The 20,527-nt window shown below is 36.9% G+C and overlaps 1 protein-coding gene across 9 annotated transcripts in view; it reads left to right on the top strand.

Annotated features, from left to right (window-relative positions):
* CEP112 (centrosomal protein 112) overlaps nt 1-20,527 on the top strand; it is a 362,242-nt gene that overhangs the window by 176,557 nt on the left and 165,158 nt on the right. For all 9 annotated transcript variants that reach the window (XR_012154913.2, XM_073311622.2, XM_073311620.2 and 6 more), the window contains one exon: nt 3,325-3,507. Coding sequence is in view for 8 of the 9 variants with exons in the window: in XM_073311622.2 (XP_073167723.1) it covers nt 3,325-3,507 (183 nt within the window). In the remaining variant the exon portion in view is untranslated. The remainder of the gene's footprint in view (nt 1-3,324; nt 3,508-20,527) is intronic.

Below are 20,527 nucleotides of genomic sequence, written 5' to 3'. Positions count from 1 at the left end.
TGGGGCCAGGATTTCACACCTCCAGTGTTTAACATGCCAACAATTGGAAGTTATTAAATGAAAACTATGTGTCACAGAGTAAGAATTCAGAAGCGTAGAAACCATTTATTCAGAGAACTCCAGTTACTAGCAAGTAATGTAGTGTGATGATAATTTTGGGGGGAAATAGGGAAGCGTCTGTGCAATATGTATGTAATGTAATTAAATATGAATGCGGTGATAGGGCACTTACCTCAGTTCCTCAATTCCTATAGTCAGTCTCCTCTAGACATTTGTGATCCCTGGCATGTTTCCCTTAGCCTCTGATTTTTCTCATGTTACAGTCTTTCTTCAGGTGATGTCCACTTCTATAGTTTTTGTGTCATTCTCTGTTGCTTGTTTATCTGCAGTGCATGGCATCATCAGCTCCGTACCCTTTAATCAATTGTCAGAATATTTTGTAAAAAGAACAGTCTGTTAAAATTACCAGTTAATTGTTGTTCATGCTTTGACCTGCCTTTATATTGCACTCAGGGTTCAAAACCCTTAAATGTGGAACACTTCCTTTGAGGTGCAGAGGCCCCTCAACACCCGTAGAACTTCTGAAGGACTTGACTGTGCTGTACCCTTCATAGGATGTGCTCAGTGCCTCGAAGGAAAGGACCCAATATTAGAAAGAAGAAAAATAAAGATCTGCTTCTACTGAGATGAAGTACATAGTGGTAGGAACCCCATGCTGGTTTATGAAGCATTAATACAGTTTCCAAGCAGTTTATCTTGGTGAGGGAGTTGGGTTATTGCTGAAAAACAGCATGGTGTTCTTGCTGGTATAGATTAAATCTCCATTTTTATGAATAAAAACATCAAAATTAAAAAAAGAGAGATAAGAAGGGAGGAGGAATGGAGTAGCACTTGTAGTGTAACCAAAGTCTTAATATGTTCAGGAGAACAGGGTGATCAAGGAGGATCCACTTGTGCAGTAAAATAGCTGTTCAGTTATTCACTTCATATTATAAATCATAATCAAAACAAACTACAAGGAAGTACCTTTAGTTGCTAATGAAACTTATATTTCCTTGCAAGTATGCAATAATTATTATTATTTATTAAAGGTTATTAGGTAGATATGAGAACTTCCTACAGTTTTAAGCTTTTTAAAAAAATAAATAAAAATCAGAATTACAGGGAGTTGTTTGCTCTTGGAAGTTTTCGGCAACCAAATTGCTTTTTATAAAATGACTCTCCTCACACTCACATTGTTTCTGTATCTAAAACTGTATTATTGCTCCAGGACACCCCTACTGTAAATATGAGGGACAGTCCTTTCTAATTTTTTTTAAAAGGATCTTACAGGCATAATATAAATATAGTAAATCGAGAAATGTGTGGTTTTGGGGGGAAAAACTGATTTTGTTATAGTTACCATTTTAATACAATCACAAATGGGGATGTGACCATCTATTTCTGTGGCTTGGTTGGAGAAGTGGAAAAAACAAAACCAAAAAGGCTAAATTAATTGATTATCTGAGAAATCCAGAAGTAATAAAGGAAAAGAGAAAGAAAAGGAGTACTAGTGGCACCTTAGAGACTAACCAATTTATTTGAGCATAAGCTTTCGTGAACTACAGCTCACTTCATCGGATGCATTCAGTGGAAAATACAGTCAGGAGATTTATATACACGGTGAATAGACATATAAAGGTCTCTCTTGCAAGTGTAATTTCTCATCAGGTATTAGTTTTGTATTTGCAGAACTTTTAAAATGTAAAAACTTCATTTTTCTAAAATTCAGACAAAATTTGGATAGTGATAAATTTTAGGAAGTAAGAATAACTATCATTTAAAGAGACCAAGGGCATAGATATTCACAATGTTTGAAAAGAAAATAGCATGTACACAAACTTCTGACACAAGGCTGACTTAAAGCACTTTGTATAATGATTCCAAGTCAAGTACACATAATATATTCTTAATGTTTTTTTAAACTCCTTCTGGGATTGCACCCATGGGTAAATGAGCTCTTTATTTTTTACTAAAAGATGCAGACACATTTAAAATATTAAAATATCACTTTTGCTTGTGCCTTTGCTGATAATGAAACACACCCCAGGATATATCAGAGAGCTCCAGAGTTGAAAACAGGTTTTAAATTTTAAATTCATAATACACTGATGAGCAATTTGCAAGAATGGTTTTGAAACTGAACAAAAATAAAACAAAACAAAAATCACGGAACAGCTAACGTTGATGCAGAATGCATGTTTCCAGAATTGAATGCTGTAGCTTTAAGATCAGGTGCCTGGGCGCTTTCCATACACAAACAAGATCGATTTTGAGCAGACTCCTACTGTTAGCTTTTTTGAAGGAGGATTCTCACGCTGAAAATAACCCAACATATTCTTGATAACGGCGTTTTTTTCCCTTCCTGAAATCCACCAAAACTGAAGAAAAATCCAAGTGACTGTTCTTAGCAGCTGTGTGGCCTGGAGTTCACTAGGGAAGCTGGCTTCCTGCAGTCCCCTATTCATCACCTGCTTCAAAGGCAGCCTAGCTGGCTATAGTTTGCAGGCCAGGTAGGGTGCCATTGTGCACAGTCTGGGAGGATTAGTATCAAAGCTGCGGCAACCAGGCCCTTGGTCTCGGGCTGCCATTCAGTCTAGCACGGAGAGGCTAAGACTGGCCAAGGTCACAGTATCCAGTGTGGTGTGGACTGGGAAAGGATCCTGAGAATAGAATGCTTTTTATGAAATCATGGCGCAAGCTTGCTGCACAGCAGGTCCCCTTCTGGAACACATACATCTGTTTATGTTGGTATACCATAGCTGACAACGAGATAATAGAGCTTTGCTTTTTTTATAATTGTTTTAAAAAGACAACTGTATATACAATAACCCAGATGATTATTGAGCTTTGATTTTGGAAATCATAAAGAAATCTTGAAAAGATTTAATTGCTGCTTTTTTTTGTCTGTGTGTATACTTAAATGAAGAGGAGAGCAGACTGATTATTAACCATTTATAATCCTTACTACTGCTGATTAGCAACAGCAGGATACTTAGGGAACATACACAGAATGCGAGAATGATTTTTTTTTTTTAAACCTTCCCTCATTTGTACCAACAAATTGGTTAAGGATGCACTGGATTTGCTTAGTTGTCTTGAATATTAAAATTATTTGGAGAAATTCTTTCAAGCCAAATGTAGTTTTAAAAAGGTGAGGTAATAATGACGTAAAAATACAATTGCCAACTTGATGAAATTAGGGGGGGAAATTAAGCTGTAGACGAGTTGTCATGACGACAAGGATGTTCTATTGATGAACTGTACTCCTCATTGTCCAATCAGATAGTAGAGCTGAAGCTGGAGCATGAACAGGAGAAGACGCACCTATTCCAGCAGCACAACACAGAGAAGGATTGCCTGGTCCGAGATCACGAACGGGAAATTGAAAAACTGGAAAAACAGCTCCGCGCTGCCATGACGGAGCACGAGAATAAAACTCAAGAATGCCGGAAACGAGATGCACAGGTAATGATCAATAACATTTGAAAAGCTGTATGCTTATTAAAAATATATATATAATAATCAGCGTTTTCCGTTTTCCAGCATTGTTGTTAATGCTCGCTGTTTGATCATTTGCGAAACTGACATATAAATGTGATTTTTTTTCTTTTTTCACCCCCCCCCCTCCACTGCTGAATAAAGCTTTAACTGCGAAAACCACAGGTAGCCAGATTAAAAATCCCATGGTGCGCTATAACTCGGCCTCTTATTTATAATCTTGTCTCATTTTCTTTCATGATGGATTTGTTTAAGAAAAAAGGTATCTATTCCCCTCCAACCCCCACACTCACCCCTCCTTTCCTCCTCCCTGGATAAATCCGTATGAAATATATCTGATTCATTCATATGCTTTTTTGTTTAAATCTCTGCAGGTAACCCACAAATTTCTTGTTTTCAAGATTTGACTTTATTTCTCAATAATTTTGTATTCCATGTTTGCATTGTATGTTTGATTGCATATGTCAGATAATCAGTGATAAGATGATTTGGGTTTTGGTTTGCTTCCCATCAGGTTTGCTATTTCCCTACACACACACATACGCACCCCTCCCATTCTCCATCTCTATGGTCACTGTTGGAAGCCATTTGGCAGAATAACCCCCAGCTGTGGTAGCATTTGACTCTTCAAACTTATGGATGAAATGTGCACTGTCAGCATGAAAAATGATCTTTATTAGTTTCAGTTCAAAAAATCTTATTGGATGTATGTGGGGGGCTTCAGTTTATTTTGTGAGGGTGTGTTTATGGGTGAGTGTGTGTGTGGTGTATTTTTCTAAGACTATATGTTATAAAAGGCCTGCAGTGAATACATTTAAAAATTCAGAGTAGAACATTTATTTAAATGAATAAAGGGAAAGTAATTTTTACTTTACTGGTCTGCATTAGAATTACTTATCATTAATTGATTATTTTATACCAAAATGGGCTTTTTTGTATGGAAGGTATAACCACCATATGGTCTCCGCGCATCAGCTTCTTCCCCACATGATATAAGATCCTGGCAATAAGTCCTTTTCATTTTAATTTGTGTTAGGATTGCTCATATTTCTTTCTGACCTTTACTATATATTGTAACTAAATGAAATTATGGATTTAATTCTTAATTTCTTTTTTTATATTTGAAAGATTCATTATCCATACAATCAACAACTGAGTAAATATAAATATATCTGATAAACAACAGTCTATGGGGGAAAATATCTTACAGAAACAATATTGATTTATTCCATTTGTACCATTATTGTTTTCTATGTAAAACAGGGAGGGACTTTGTGGGCATGCTCAGTAACAGGAAATTCAGAAGACTGCAGTAGAATTAAACGTTATCCTTTTTTCCACTTATTTTGATGATGGATAAAAAACTTAAGTAATTAAAGGAACCAGTCTTTTGGCACTTAACTATATAGTTACTTTGCAAGTATCCCTTCGAAGTTATATCATTCTCTCAGTTGGACCCCTAACACTGTATTCTCAAGCAGTGGCATTTGCCGGAATACCAAGAAGTTCAGTACTTACTGTGAATACAGGATGTGTTCAATATCACTAAGTATAAAAATCAGTTTTATAAATATGCAGGATTATGTAATGTACCTACAGTAATTCATTACCATTGTACTATTGTGTGTAGATACGATGGGACTGTAACCCTTGAATAATAAATTCCGAAAGAATCTTGAGATGTCCTATATGTTTGTCCTACCTATTTAGTTAGATTGTGGCTCACTCGTGGCAAAGGTTGGCACCATGGAGTTTGGGAGTGCTTGTTATTTAAAATGAAATGCTGATGCTATCACAAGTGATATGTTAAACGATGGAGAGTTGAGATAGTAATGGCAAAAAAATTAGTCTTTTAAAAGTTTTTTCTTTTGAATATCTCTACAATATGAGTGCTGCTGTCATGGCAGTATTAGTAAAGAGAGAAAATACATTTGCCTTGACTAGGGCAGCTGTTTCTAATCAAACACAGAATAATCATCTGTCTGATAATTGTTACCACTTTTAAAGATACATTTATTTAGTTTGGTGAATAAATCAAATGTTAATTTGATAAATGTTAATGCCTTCATCTATAAAATACATAGGTATTTAAAATTTACATTTGACCTTTCGGTGGGGATAATATGTATTTAAAATTACTTCCCGGTGTCTTCAGTGGAATTTTGAATCCTGCCATTTATTGTATTTTTCCAGCACTCCGTTTTTGCTCCCAAAATACATGTTTTTGGACTATTATGGGACTGATGTACAGCATCTTTATGAAACACTTCTAAACAAAAATGCTACGGGGATAAGTAAATTATATAGATATGACTTTTTCATAAAATTGTAAAATGGCATCATATTTCTGGATTGATATGTCTTTAGTTTCTCTACGTTAGTATGAACCTGCTTCAACACAGCAGAAGAGGCCATTTTCTTTAGCTAAACAAAAAGTGCAACTGCTAGATGTTTCATATAGTTTTATAATCAGAATATCCAAAAATTGGTAATCTCTTGAATCTTTTCGTCTGGAGAACCTAGTTGTTTCATGATTGCTGGGTTGTATAAAAGTACCAGTTTTCCTTATGTAAAGAGGCATATTTTTGAAATAGATGCTTTTACCACATCATCAGTGACTGACAGTTTGATGGATCTCTGGAAAAGAATGTATTCTGCAAAATTACTGAAAAGATTTTTTCTATTTTTATTGCATTTCCAAGGTGTCTAAGTTCAGTCAGATCTTCAGCTATGGTGAAAGATAACTATACAAAAGAGAGATACAATTTTAGATGTGAACCTATATTAACACTTTACTGGTCAATAAAAAGCGTTGTCTCCAGAATTAGTTAAGATTTTAGGTGGGTCTCTAGATTCTAATTAAGAAGAAAATTATAACGTTTGGTTCTTGTATTATAAATTCAGCATGGTATTGGGTAAAGCATCTTGATTTAAAGGGATAGCATGTTTTATATTGTTGGTCAGTTCCCTTCATTTTTATGTGGCATTTATATTCCATTTTAGTATTCAAATAATATCTTTTAAGAAGGGTTTCTTTGCTCTTTTCACCTAGGGTTGTAATGCTTGAGGAGGAGTAAAATGACGTATGGGTCAATAAAAAGAAAAGGAGTACTTGTGGCACCTTAGAGACTAACCAATTTATTTGAGCATAAGCTTTTGTGAGCTACAGCTCACTTCATCGGATGCATGCTGTGGAAACTCCCGAAAGCTTATGCTCAAATAAATTGGTTAGTCTCTAAGGTGCCACAAGTACTCCTTTTCTTTTTGCGAATACAGACTAACACGGCTGTTACTCTGAAACCTGTCATATGGGTCAATAAAAGTCAAAAGAATCTGAAGGCTTGTGTACCATCCTGTGTTCTTATAGTCTTTTTCTTTAAATCCTCTATTTTCTGTGAGCTGCAAAAAATGTTGTTATATAGATATTTTTAAATCCAAAGTTCTGTATTTTTAAGGGAAAACATTATTGTGTATATATATAATTAAAATTGTGTTTTCAGTTTAGCATTTCAATTTTATCTTTGATTCTGGATATTGTTCAGAAGTTCCTTACAGATACCTTAAGTAAATTTTCCAAAATGTGGTTTATGGTAGTTCACTGAATATTTTTTTTAAATGTATATTTTCTTTCACAACACATTGTATTAATTCTTGGTAGAAAATGAGATTTTCAGAAACAAAACTCTTCTGATAGTAGAAAATAATAAATCATATTTCATAGAAATAAATTGTTTCTAACAACAGAAAATGTTCTATGCTATCTTCCACCTCAGTAGGCCAGATTGGATTATGAGGTTAGTAATCTTAATATCTAGTCCTAACCAAGGTACCATTGATATACCAACTGCACAATCTTCTTTGATCAAATTAATGTCACTCTTTCCCCATCTTATGACATATACCCTTACCATCTCTAACATTGCAGAGTTCCAGCTGCTGTATAAAGTTATATAATGTTAATGCTTGTTCCTTGGCTATTTGACCTTTTGGGTAGGGAGAAAAGGAACATCCCCACTTAATTTCAAACTGAATGCTTTGCTTTACTGTCATGTTGTAAAAAGGGGGCTGAAGAAACTGATGTCTTTTTCCACTTTCTGTTGCCAGGTGATAATGTGCAAGTCCACCATTTTCTTCCATTTTTAACTGGGTCAAGAACAATTCAAACACTGAAGCACAATTCATCACCATTGATCACTGTAATAGTAATTTAAATACAATAAAATAGTATATTAAAATTATTCAAAACACTGAGTTGCAATAAAATTAATGTAGCCATAATTTAGAGGTTTGTTAGTCTCCAGCCCATCAGTTGCCAGGAAAAAAGAATAACAGATTAGTTCTGTAGGTATGTAAGTCTAAACACACCATATATGAAAGACATTATAAAAGCAGAAATGGGCTAGGGTGGTCAGGAAGAATGACTAAGATATTTCACCTCTGCCTAAATCTCTGTTTCTACTTCTTCCCACTCCCTCTGTTGCTTTCTGCAGTTTTCCCAGTGCCTGTCCTTACTCCTCCCTTTGTCCCATTTTGCCATTTGCAGATTTACATGGCCTTTTGTGGTGTCCTTCTACATATGGGGCAGCCTCCCACTTCTTGTCTTCTGAGCTCTTTCTCTGTTTCTTTCCTTTAAAGCCACTTCTCTCCTAAATTATTCCTACATTGGACTCTGAACAAATGATCTTTCAATTCTCTCCCATGCTGAAACTGTTGCTCTGCATTTATTTTTTTCTGAGTTAGGCTGTATGTTTTTTGAGCCTGACAACATGATTATTTTATATCTCATTTAGGGTGCTGTATAAATAATAACTTAAATAAAGGATCCTCCCTCCCCCAAAAATATTGTCTCTTCCAATGTACGCAGCCTTCCTGAAATAACATTATTATATGATGAAGGCCTTTTATCAGCTAGAGAAAAGATAGAAAATTCTGTTTTGTAGCCTGAATTAAAAAAGAAAACTACATGAACATATATATGAATAGACTGATAACTCTCCGGTGCTATAGTAATAATCCCTTAAGTATAAGAACCAGATTTATACTTCAAATGAAAAAGAAAAGAAGTGAGAGAGTCTCATGCTGTAAACCAGGGATTCTCAGACTTTGGTACGTGGAGCACTTGCTGGTAGTCTGCATATAGGTGCTGACTGCTCTTTCTGTTTCCTTTCTCCTACTAAATTTCATTAAAAGAAGGCAAAAATAATCAAATATTTCCCAATCTATTTCTTTTTAATGTAAATAATTACTATAGTTTGCTCAGGGATTTTTTTCCATTGTCCATATGATGGGAGGTGGTTCACACAGTTATATCTTGGAGGACGTCTGGTTCACAGGACAATCCCTACATTAAAATGTGGACTGCAAATGGGTATATCCCATTTAATCATTGCCCTGCATTGCAGGGGCTTTGATCACTGGTCTCCCTGTCTTGTTCTCTGTCTGTGGCATATAGTAGCTTAGTCTCTTGTGGGTCTCATTTACTTTAGTCTCATTTCCACTGTTGGGTTTGGTGTGCGGGTGTTGGTGTCCCAAAGCATACAGGAACTCAACTGGATGATCTGGTGATCCATTCTCACCTTAAACTCTGTGAGAAAGAGTGAGAATCACTGCTATAAAACTGTTTTGAGCAGATAATTTAGATAATTGGCTCTTTTTCTAGATTCTCTGTGCTCCTCTGTAATCAGAAAACATCTTAGATATGAGAAGATTTGTTCTTTGCCTTACATATATGTACCTTGTCCTGCAGACAATGAGGCAGGTGGGGTCTCAGGCTGAATTCATATATATGTTTGTTCCACTTACGTTGGCTGTTGCATGGAGGCTCAGGGCCAGATTTTCAAAAGAGCTCAGCACCAAATAGCTGTCGTTTAGGCATCTTCTAAAACTAAAGTTTTTGGCTACATGGTACCATGTGTTAATTGATTGCCATTTACCATGTTTTGACTAACATGATTGTTAATGCTAATTTAGATACTTCACCAGTTTTTGTTCCAGGACGCACACAAATTTTCTCCTGATGTGTATCACTCTAGGCTGAGGGCTGAAGTTTGGATGGAGATTATTGGCACAGACAAAAGATCTAACAATAAGCCTCTACTGTTGAACAGAGATAAGAGTTCAAATTTAGGCCTCAATCCTTCAATGAGCTCTGTGTGAGAGCTGCAGCTACATGGAGCCCCATTGAAGCCAGTGAGCCTTAGCTCAGGATCAGGGATCTGCCCACGGGGCATTTGTTGCAGGATCAGGGCCTTAGTCTCCCATGTACTGCCCCTCTTTACTCCTCAAATGAAACCAGTTTTGCAACATCAGTTACTTTTCTATCATTCTTGTCTCTGTACCTTCTTCTAGGCTACCCCCTATTTATTAGGTGTCCTCCCAAAATCTGTTCAACATGCTACAAACAATCCTCTCCACCCTTATTTGATGGAACCATCAGAATGTGTGTGTGCCTTAATAAGTGACTGTGCAGTCTTATGATTGTCAGCTTGTTGTTTACTTTCCCCTTCCCCATTTTTGGTCTATTTATGACCATTACCTGTTACATCATGTCTGAATTTAGACTATGATATGTTCAGGGCAGGAACAGTGATTTTACCTGCTGTAGCAAATAGCACACTTTTTGGTGCTCAAAATTAACTTTAATAATTATTATACTTTACTAAAGAAAATTTTGAAAAGCAACAAAATGTGTAAATTACAATTTGCTCATTAAAAATGTTAAACTGGCTTACAAAAGAATTCACTGTACTTAGTATTGTATCCACAATATGTAGAAAAAGGAAAGTAGTTGCCATAGAAACTAGTACATCACATTATATGTACCTTGATCCTGAGCTGGAGTTCTTTACATAATAATGGACTTCCTATTTATATCATGTGAACTTGAAGAGATGTAAATTGGCTAGTTTTTATTGGACCATAATTGTTATTTTGTAAAATATTTGTCTTTTTTTATAAAAAAAAATTATATGTGTAGTTAAATTATTAAGATGGAATATAAAATTGCATTTGAGAATTAGGGAGTGCAAAGAGTGTAGTAGGTAAAGTACATCACGTGGGTAGTTCTTTTATCTACTCAATACATCCAATGGGGAAGAAATTATTATTTCTTGCATAAAACCTGATTAGTCTAGGTTCCCAGTTTTAAAACATGAGCTCCATATTATCCATCAGCTGTACAAAGTTTCATTATATATTCCAATTATTCTCATTATCTCTACTGCATGCAAATAGACATGGCTTTTGTATACAAGATTGTTATGTCTCAGTTCAAATGACTCTTCATAAATTTTTTATGTTGTCCCCCGCACTTGGAGTAACTATCCTCTTCTGGTGTACCATACACCTTTTCCTCCTTCAAAGCCATCCTTTAGTTTTACTTTCACTCACCTTTCCAAGGCTGAGCTTTTTTTACAGTACTATCTGCTATGTCTCTTTCTTCCTATCGTGTCCTGAAATTTAAAAAGCCCCAAATAAATGAAAATAGTAATGTCAAACTTCATATGCAACATAATCACCACATTATCTCCCTTTATTATAATGTTCATCTTCCCTCCTCTACACGTTCTGTTCTGTCATTTTCATTCTTTTGTTTGCATTGACAAATGCAAAGTAATACATACATCAGATAGGATTATGTGAATTACCCATACAATTTGTTGGGTTCTAAGTTAACTGTATCAGCTTAGGAAAAAAGGCCTGGGCATCACTATGGACAATTTAGTGAAGACCTCTTCCGAATGTACAAGTGGCAGTCAAAAAACCAAAAACAACAAACTGGGTTAGAATGTACAAAGAATAGAACGAAGAATTATATGGAAAATGTTACAATTATATAAATCGGTGGCATGGTCTCACTTGCTGCTTTCATTCTAACGCATTACCCTCCAAATCTTTCTTTAAAACTCTTCTTTGCCTTCAAAAAAACATGAGGTCAGCGTTTGGTGTGCTGAGACTACTGCCTATCATGCTGATGATATTATCTCATTGTTCCTTGTACCTCCCTATCTGTCTGTCTGCATTTGTTGTCTCTTGTCTTATACTTAGATTGTAAGCCCTTGACAGTCTTTTTGGTTGTGGTACAGCATCTAGCACGTCTGGTCCATAACTATGGCTCCTAGGTGCTGTGGTAATACAGATAAATAATAATAATAGATTATAGGCTGTTTGTGATGGAGGCTGTCTTACGCTGCTATATAAATATTAAATATTTTTTCTCTTCAAACTGTGTTCCATTGTGCAGCATGTTTTCTCAGTGGTCAGGTATAGTAGTCATCACAAAAAATTGGTAATTACTACAATATTTATGATATGCTGCTACACTTTTGCAGTTTCTAAGTGCTTTTTAATTGTAGGAATGCCAAAAACATTGTGGTAAAGCAAATTTTACTGGCATATGGTAGCTTGTCAGTTTGTTAATGGAACCCCTGTGTAGTCCAAAGTGTACGCCAGAGAATGAGATCTGAGAGCAAAAGTAGCTAATACACAGGAAACAGTCAAATTGCAGTTTTGTAGCCTCAGTCTTGAGGTACCATAAAGTCTCAGCTCTCATTAGTTCAGCAGTTGTCAGGATCAGGCCGTAACGTTGCATTATGGATGTTATTTTTAATGAAGACCATGTTAGAAGCTGTTATTTTTGTATGTTGTAAATACTGCTTGCTTGATGATAGGAACTTGACATTTCCAAAGGATTATAAGGGTTACTGGTTTAGTAAACACTTTTTTGTTGGGCAAAGAAAGTTGCTTAAGCAGAAATGTTTGGCAGTTTTGTGAAGTTCTATGTTAATTTTTTTTGAAAATGTACTTTTTCAGTGAATATAACCAGGACAAAGGCTTGTTTTCTTTTTTTTTAAATTGTGAACTTTAGTACTAATGGAAGGTGTTGGGCAGAGAGATGTTTAAATCCTTTGCTAATTCAGGGAACAGCTACAACAATATGGGAAGCAGCAATGGAAGCTTCTCCAAGCAGCTCCACTGAATGCCTGGAGAGAACTGTCTGTAGATGAGAGGGTGCAGACCAAGATTCATGTTGAAGTCCTGCACTATCTACTGTGATAGTCAAATAGGGGACATGCTAGTGTCAGTGGCACTTTTCTTTGAACTCTGGTTTTTCTTTTATCCGACGAAGTGAGCTGTAGCTCACAAAAGCTTATGCTCAAATAAATTTGTTAGTCTCTAAGGTGCCACAAGTCCTCCTGTTCTTTTTGTGGTTTTTCTTTTGTTCACTAAAAACTGGACTGAGCCTGGAAATCATTTTAACATTGTCCATTTAGATCGCCAGATATTAATAACGTTCACTCACTACTACCATAGATCAAATTTGAACCAATAATCTCCCAATTAAAGGCTTTGTATGACAGTACCCTAAATCGAAGGTATTTTAAAGACCAAATGAAAGAGTAAAACACCAAGACAGAAATAATGACAATCTATAGTTTAGAATGTTAACATCACTTCTTCTGGCAGTGTCACTGTCTTAAGACAATAGGATCCATATGAATGCTAATTTTCCTAATTTCAAGTAATAAATAGGACTTAGATCATAAAGTGGTTCTATTATTACTCAGTATCACTGGTGGGTCCAATAGGCACTTTTACGATGAGGTAATAAATAGACATTTTAGAGGTACAATTATTTATATTTCTCTTTTATGTGGTTCAAGATGCGGGGAGAGAGAAACCACAAAACCAATGAAAAGTCTTGCCTTCTCCTGTAGCTGACACAGTTTGGCTGAAGATATGTCAGTTGGGAAATATGAGATCTTGCATAAGGCTCTACACAATCCCACATTAAAGTATTATAGAGAAAGCTGCAAGTGGAAAACCAGCAACAAATTACAACTGAGATGCTGATGGCACACTTCACTATGGTGGGAACCTCAGCAATCCTTTGTTCAGGCAGCATCCTGCTTCAGCCCAGGGGGAAACCTAGTGTCCAGTTTACTCTCTTTCCACCTCATTGGGAGAAGCTAAGGCAAAGATGGTGTGACTGGTGTTAAGTGTTTCTGAAGAAGATGCTGCTGGCACAGATGTCAGTCCCAATAACTTACTGTTGATCCTTTTTACAGTTACTTGTCCACTGACCACACTCCTGCATGTTTTAGCAACTCCCTAAAAGGTCCAATTTCTGCCTCACGTTTAGCAACTCTACCACTGTCAGCTGGACAGATATCCAAAGCCACCTCCCTACTTTGGCACCTCTGCTCAAGCAAATGCCACCTGTAATGGGTGGTGCTGACTCAGCTCTATCCTCCTAGCCTCAGGACATCCCTGCCCATCCTTACATTCCCTGTTCATTAGCTAACCATCTTCTTTTCTGACCCAAGGTCAGCTTCTATGCATACCGTTCCATCGCTACCCCAGTTTTCAGTCAGATTCATCCCCTCTTTTTTTCAGTCACTGTCTTCTGTTTCTCTTCCCCTTCACCATGATCAGAGTCTTGACCTTATGAGATGGGGCTCTTGTGCTCTGCAAAAGGAAAATATCTTGCAAAGAACATTCCATATGTTTTCTGTCTGGGATTCAGTGCCTTTGGGCTGGAGAAGCATTTTGTGTTAGACATATGTGTTCAAGTTGGCTGATTCATGTATACTTGTTTCGTAAGTCTTTTCTGTATCCAGGAAAGCATTTTATCAATAATTAGGGACTTATAAAAATGCATTGTCTTAAAATAAGATAATGAATAGTTGCACTATGAACTAAACTGTAGAGCCGCATCTTGGTCCACTCACCTTTAAAGAAGTGATTGTCATTTATTGGTTCCTTTAATAATTAATGTTTCTTTTCTTCTGAAAAAATGTCAGAGACACTGGCAGTGATTTAACATTTTTGGTGTAGAGTTCATAAGAAAAAATAAAAAAACATTTTTTTCCACAGTGTGACTTTAAAGTGGACTGCCCCCTTCCCCCATTACTATACATGTTGGCAGCAAATTAGCTTTGAGGAAATATTGTGCACATCACAATTCTCCCTTGATGTACTGGGGAGTCATTTTTGGATCTTTTAGCTCAATCAGACCAATGACTGACATTGTTAATGTCTGCAGTTGACGTAGATGTGAAAGACTTTTTTGTGACAAGGAAGGTGATGTGAAGAAGAAGCCAATGCAAGCTGTGGTTGGCTAAGTGTTGATATCATCAAATGCTCAAAGAGTTTGCAAATTGAAGCTTATTAGGCTGACATTTTGTCTTCTATTCAGCACTAATTGGAATCATGCCTGGATGCCTGATGTGAAAGATATTTAATACCTGAGTGTTTTTCATGACAAAATGACAGAAATTGATGTCAAGAGGACTGTAGACTTCTGTTTAAGGAGGAAAACAATATATTTCAAACTAAAATAATGTATTTCATAGTCACTTGTATTTATATTTATGAAAGCCCTCCTGAAATATTACATTTAAGAGGGAACTTTAGGGGCCAAAAAGAATTGGCCTGATTGCAAATATTTCATTTTAGGCCTTTAAAAGAGTTCTACAGAGTTTATAAAAACAGCTGCGATTTAGTCAGAAAACCTGATGCAGTGTTTTTACTTGAAACAGATCTGAAAATTCCAGGAACAGTGAACTCCACTCTTTTATACTGGTGATGTGGTTCTTTTAAAGTTTTTTCTGACAGCTTGAATTCCTTTGTAGTCTGTGCTTTCTGGTGTATTGACATCTGTAAAGTGAATATAGAAGAGAGAAAGAGAGAAAGCATGCACTTGGAAAGGCAAGCAGTTGGAATATTTGAAAATAACTGTCTATTTATATGCTCCTTTATATGAAATCTGGACCTGAAATTGTTTGGAACTTCTGAGCATTAACTTCCTATCACCTTCAGAGAGAAAAGTATGTTCACTAGCTATAATAAAATACTTTACTAACAAACAAGCTAGTCATCAACTTTATGTTGCTCTAGAGGCAAATATGGATTCATAAGTTAAATTCTAGTTTTATGGTAGACTTAATGGATAGTACAAACGTAGTGTTTATCTAACTTTGATAGCAGTTGACCATCTGTTCGTTAAAATTAACTGAATTGCTATTTTGTAATAAAACAAAGATCAACCCTTGTGAAAGAATATAAAAACATATCAAATATAGGAATCATTGGTCATTATGTGACTTACATAGGCTTTCTGGTTTTTATTGTAATTTCTAGCAATAATCAGATGTTTGCAAGCTGTGGTCTATGGACTGCTGGTGATTAAGCACTACAAAAATTCAAATAATAGTGGCCCTCTCAAGGATCGAGGACCATTGTGTTAGGCAGTGTACAAACACATAACTATAAGACAGTCCTTGCCCCAATGAGCTTATAGTATGAGTGTATGATAAGACATAACAGGTGGATACAATAAGTACATGGTGGGAACACATGGTAACAATGAGGAAATGATGATTAGTATAATGAGCAGTATTCATGGCACATGAGCTGGTTAGCTCTTATAGTTCTGTTGGTAACTTGTTACTGGCTTCTCCTCCTCCTGATTTCTGTGTGCCAAATCTAATCAAAAGACACTAAATATACATTAAATACTTTCCATCTCAGCAATTCCTTTTGCTGTCAAAAGCAGGGTTTGTGATGTCATCTTTTTTTTTTTTTTAAAGACAGGTGCATGCAAGACATTTTCTATTAAACTGTGGTACATACTGTGAAAAAGTTTGAGATCCCTTATAATGTTTTCATAAACACTAGTTTTTCAATACATTTAAACTTCTGTATTTCATTTCAGTGCAGCTAAATGTGAGCCTTCTGAAGAAAATTATCATTATTGATTCACATGCTTAAAATCCTATTTAAAGGAGAATATTTTCTATCAGAGGCTGGTATAGTGTTCTATTGATACTGAACTTCTGTGTGGGGTGGGATATCAGTTTGCCATTGATGATGATGAAATTGGATGAATTCAAACTGGAACAGGTACAGAGAAGGGCTACTAGGATGATCCAAGGAATGGAAAACTTGCCTTATGAAAGGAGACTCAAGGAGCTTGGCTTGTTTAGCCTAACTAAAAGAAGGTTGAGGGGAGATACGATTGCTCTCTATAAATATATCAGAGGGATAAATACTGGAGAAGGAGAGGAATTATTTAAGCTCAGTACCAATGTGGACACAAGAACAAATGGATATAAACTGGCCACCAGGAAGTTTAGACTTGAAATTAGACGAAGGTTTCTAACCATCAGAGGAGTGAAGTTTTGGAGTAGCCTTCCAAGGGAAGCAGTGGGGGCAAAAGATCTATCTGGCTTTAAGATTAAACTCAATAAGTTTATGGAGGAGATGGTATGATGGGTTAACATGGTTTTAGTAATTAAATATTCATGGTAAATAGGCCCAATGGCCTGTAATGGGATATTAGGTGGGGTGGGATCTGAGTTACCCAGGAAAGAATTTTCTATAGTATCTGGCTGGTGAATCTTGCCCTTATGCTCAGGGTTTAGCTAATGGCCATATTTGGGGTCGGGAAGGAATTTTCCTCCAGGGCAGATTGGAAGAGGCCCTGGAGGTTTTTCGCCTTCCTCTGTAGCATGGGGCACGGGTCACTTGCTGGAGGATTCTCTGCTTCTTGAACTCTTTAAACCACGATTTGAGGACTTCAATAGCTCAGACATAGATGAGAGGTTTTTCGCAGGCGTGGGTGGGTGAAATTCTGTGCCTGCGTTGTACAGGAGGTCAGACTAGATGATCATAATTGTCCCTTCTGACCTTAATAACTATGATGGCAAAATTTGTAATTTTCCATACTGTGAATTTAATTCATACTGTTGTAATGAAGTGGCTGGTGTATGTGTACCACTGCCCCTTAATGGAAGGAATCAATTCATTATAGGGGGATCTGGTGGTCAAACCCTACCTCTAGATTGCTTAATGCTTTCCATTATCATAGAATCATAGAATATCAGGGTTGGAAGGGACTTCAGTAGGTCATCTAGTCCAACCCCCTGCTCAAAGCAGGACCAATCCCCAAGTAAATCATCCCATCCAGGGCTTTCTCAAGCCTGATCTTAAAAACTTCTAAGGAAGGAGATTCCACCACCTCCCTAGGTAACGCATTCCAGTGTTTCACCACCCTCCTAGCGAAAAAGTTTTTCCTAATATCCAACCTAAACCTCCCCGATTGCAACTTGAGACCATTACTCCTCGTTCTGTCATCTGCCACCACTGAGAACAGTCTAGATCCATCCTCTTTGGAACCCCCTTTCAGGTAGTTGAAAGCAGCTATCAAATCCCCCCTCATTCTTCTCTTCCGCAGACTAAACAATTCCAGTTCCCTCAGCCTCTCCTCATAAGTCATGTGTTCCAGTCCCCTAGTCATTTTTGTCCGCTGGACTCTTTCCAATTTTTCCACCTTCTTCTTGTAGTGTGGGGCCCAAAACTGGACACAGTACTCCAGCTGTGGCCTCACCAGTGTCGAATAGAGGGGAATGATCACGTTCCAACATCTGCTGGCAATGCCCCTACTTATACAGCCCAAAATGCCATTGGCCTTCTTGGCAACAAGGGCACACTGTTGACTCATATCTAGCTTCTCGTCCACTGTAACCCCTGGGTCCTTTTCTGCAGAACTGCTGCCTAGCCATTCGGTCCCTATTACAAAGATTCTTGCAACCTTTTTTTTGTAAGAAGCTGTAATACCGTGGATGTTTGTAGCACATCTTTGAAATTCAACAGGGAGAAAGCCCTATAGCTAGAGAAGTAGTTTTTTTTGTTTGTTGTGAAATTCCTTTCAGGGTCAGATGGATTATAAACTGGTAAAAATTGCCATTTCCATTCCCTCACACATGTTCCTGAGAATATTTTGAGATGCTGGCAAAAATTATAATTGCTCATGTATGTGGTAAAGAGTCACCGAAGCAACAGCGCACACCACACTGGGAACAGCTGGGAGCTGCCAGATCAGCACTAGCAGTCAGTGTGGGAGGGAGCTGTGCCTGGCTCCACTCTCTTAACCACACCCATATGGTGGGGTACATTGCTTCATAGTCCCAACCCTCCCTTTGGGGGCAGCACATGGGCAGGAGCTCCCCAAGCTCTCATGAGGCTGTGTGTGTTGTGCGCGCACACGCCCCAGCAGATGGTCCCAGTAGCCCATTTTTACTCTGCCTGGTATAACAACCTTGTGTCAGTTGCCAGCTAATGTATTTTGTCCTGTAGCTCAAGTGGTAGAGAGTAGGATTCAAACACTGCTGGTGATTCATGATTTTTGGGGGAGGGGGTGTTATAATGGTACATAACAGAATTTACTTTTCCCTTAAAAAACTACAGCACTTTGGAAATTACATTTTAAAAAGTGCTATCAGAAGGCAGATCCTTAGGTTGCAAAGTCAAGCACTCAGAAGGTAAAAAATCTCAGATTTACAGATGCTTGTACCTTAATTCTGCCTCCTTGTCCATATGCATTATGGTATACTTTTTAACATGATCACATGTTGTTTTTCTCACAAGACCCTTGTCTCATTCAGTGCACAGGTGGGATGCACAAGGGGTCAGACATAAGGTTGCTCAGGAAAACATAAATCTGGTATTTCCAAATTTCCATACTTAGCTTTACAAACCTCACTTTCTCTTAACATTGTTTTGATTTGTAACAGGGTATGTACTGCTAACAGCTTTCCTTAGCTTTAATAGTGTATATACTTGTGCCTTCTGAGCAGGAGTAGCTAAGACCTATCTCCACTATTGCTGTGAAGTTTGTAGTGGCCAGGTTCAACAGTGTAGTGATTACTGGGAAGTTCCTAAAGGGGTACAGATTTGATATAATATAAATACTCATGTTAATTTATGAAATACCTTAAATGTTGTTATGAAAGCGAGGGGCTGGTTTAATACCCCCCCACACACATACACACAGAGATGTCACACAACTGTACCAGTGTTTCAGTCTTGACATTGTGCTTCTGTGATCTAAACAGATATCCATTAAGTAATATGAGTCATCATATTCTTATGTATTTGTGATTTAATTCATTATTTGAATTTGGGTCTTTAGAGGAGAAAGGACAGTGAATTAACTTTGCCCTGATATGATATCTTTATTTTACTTGCTGAATAACTGCTGTAGGGTGAGACGCAGTGCAGTGCTATATTTGCTTATGCTTCCTGATGTCCTACTCTCAAACACATAGCTACTCAAAAACAGAATGGCAGACTAATACAAAAGTACTAGTGCACTAAAGATGTCAGTTTACACTTGGGAGTGGAGGGAAGTGTTCCTATTTTGTGTGCAGATATAATGAGCTACAGTTATCAATGGTTATTAAGGTAATTCTACAGCATGAATGATATGCACATGTTAAGGGAGATGAAAGATATTTCAATAGCTTGTTCTCCACCCAAGCGGAGGATTTTATCAACATTAATTAAAATAGTTGTTTCTTTTTGAATAGGAAGGAATAAGTGGCTTGCTAGAAATACTATTTTTTCCTAAATAACGTTCCCTTTTCTGAGGACTCTGACAGCTCTTGCATTTTTAGGGTAAGTTGAAGAGGTTTTCAAACATTGTTTTGATTTGACATAATTTAGTTCATCAATTAATTTTGAAGGCACACATGGTTAAGTGCACATGAAGGGTATAAAAGTGTAGTCACATCCCATCTAACATATGCAAATTATGATAGAATTAGTAATATCACCATTAAAGAACAAAAGCTGGCAACACACAGTAACTGTATTTGGCCAGTCCCATCAAATTACCATAAATATTTGAAGCAATCCGAATAGTTTTGGACTCTCTAGTATAGCTTCCCTATTCTTATCTAGCTCTAGAGGAATGTGGAATAAAGTATTCATTTAACCAAGTATAAAAATATGTATGCTATGCAGTTATAATCATATGTCATTAATCAGAAAATACTGCAGAAACTCTGACAAATTAAAAACACAAGGATGTGTCTGCAAGGGCTTTTTTAGTCATTAAAAAGCTGCTTCACCTCTCAGGCAAACTATTTAATGGCAACTTCTTGCTCAGTGTACTGACATCTTCAAAGGCTCTGACATCTGTCGG

Source organism: Lepidochelys kempii, chromosome 14 (genome assembly GCF_965140285.1).
Source record: "Lepidochelys kempii isolate rLepKem1 chromosome 14, rLepKem1.hap1, whole genome shotgun sequence".
Classification (NCBI taxonomy): Eukaryota; Metazoa; Chordata; order Testudines; family Cheloniidae; genus Lepidochelys; species Lepidochelys kempii.
The sequence above is the reverse complement of the archived record's forward strand: the minus strand, read 5'-3'. Positions and strand labels throughout refer to the sequence as shown.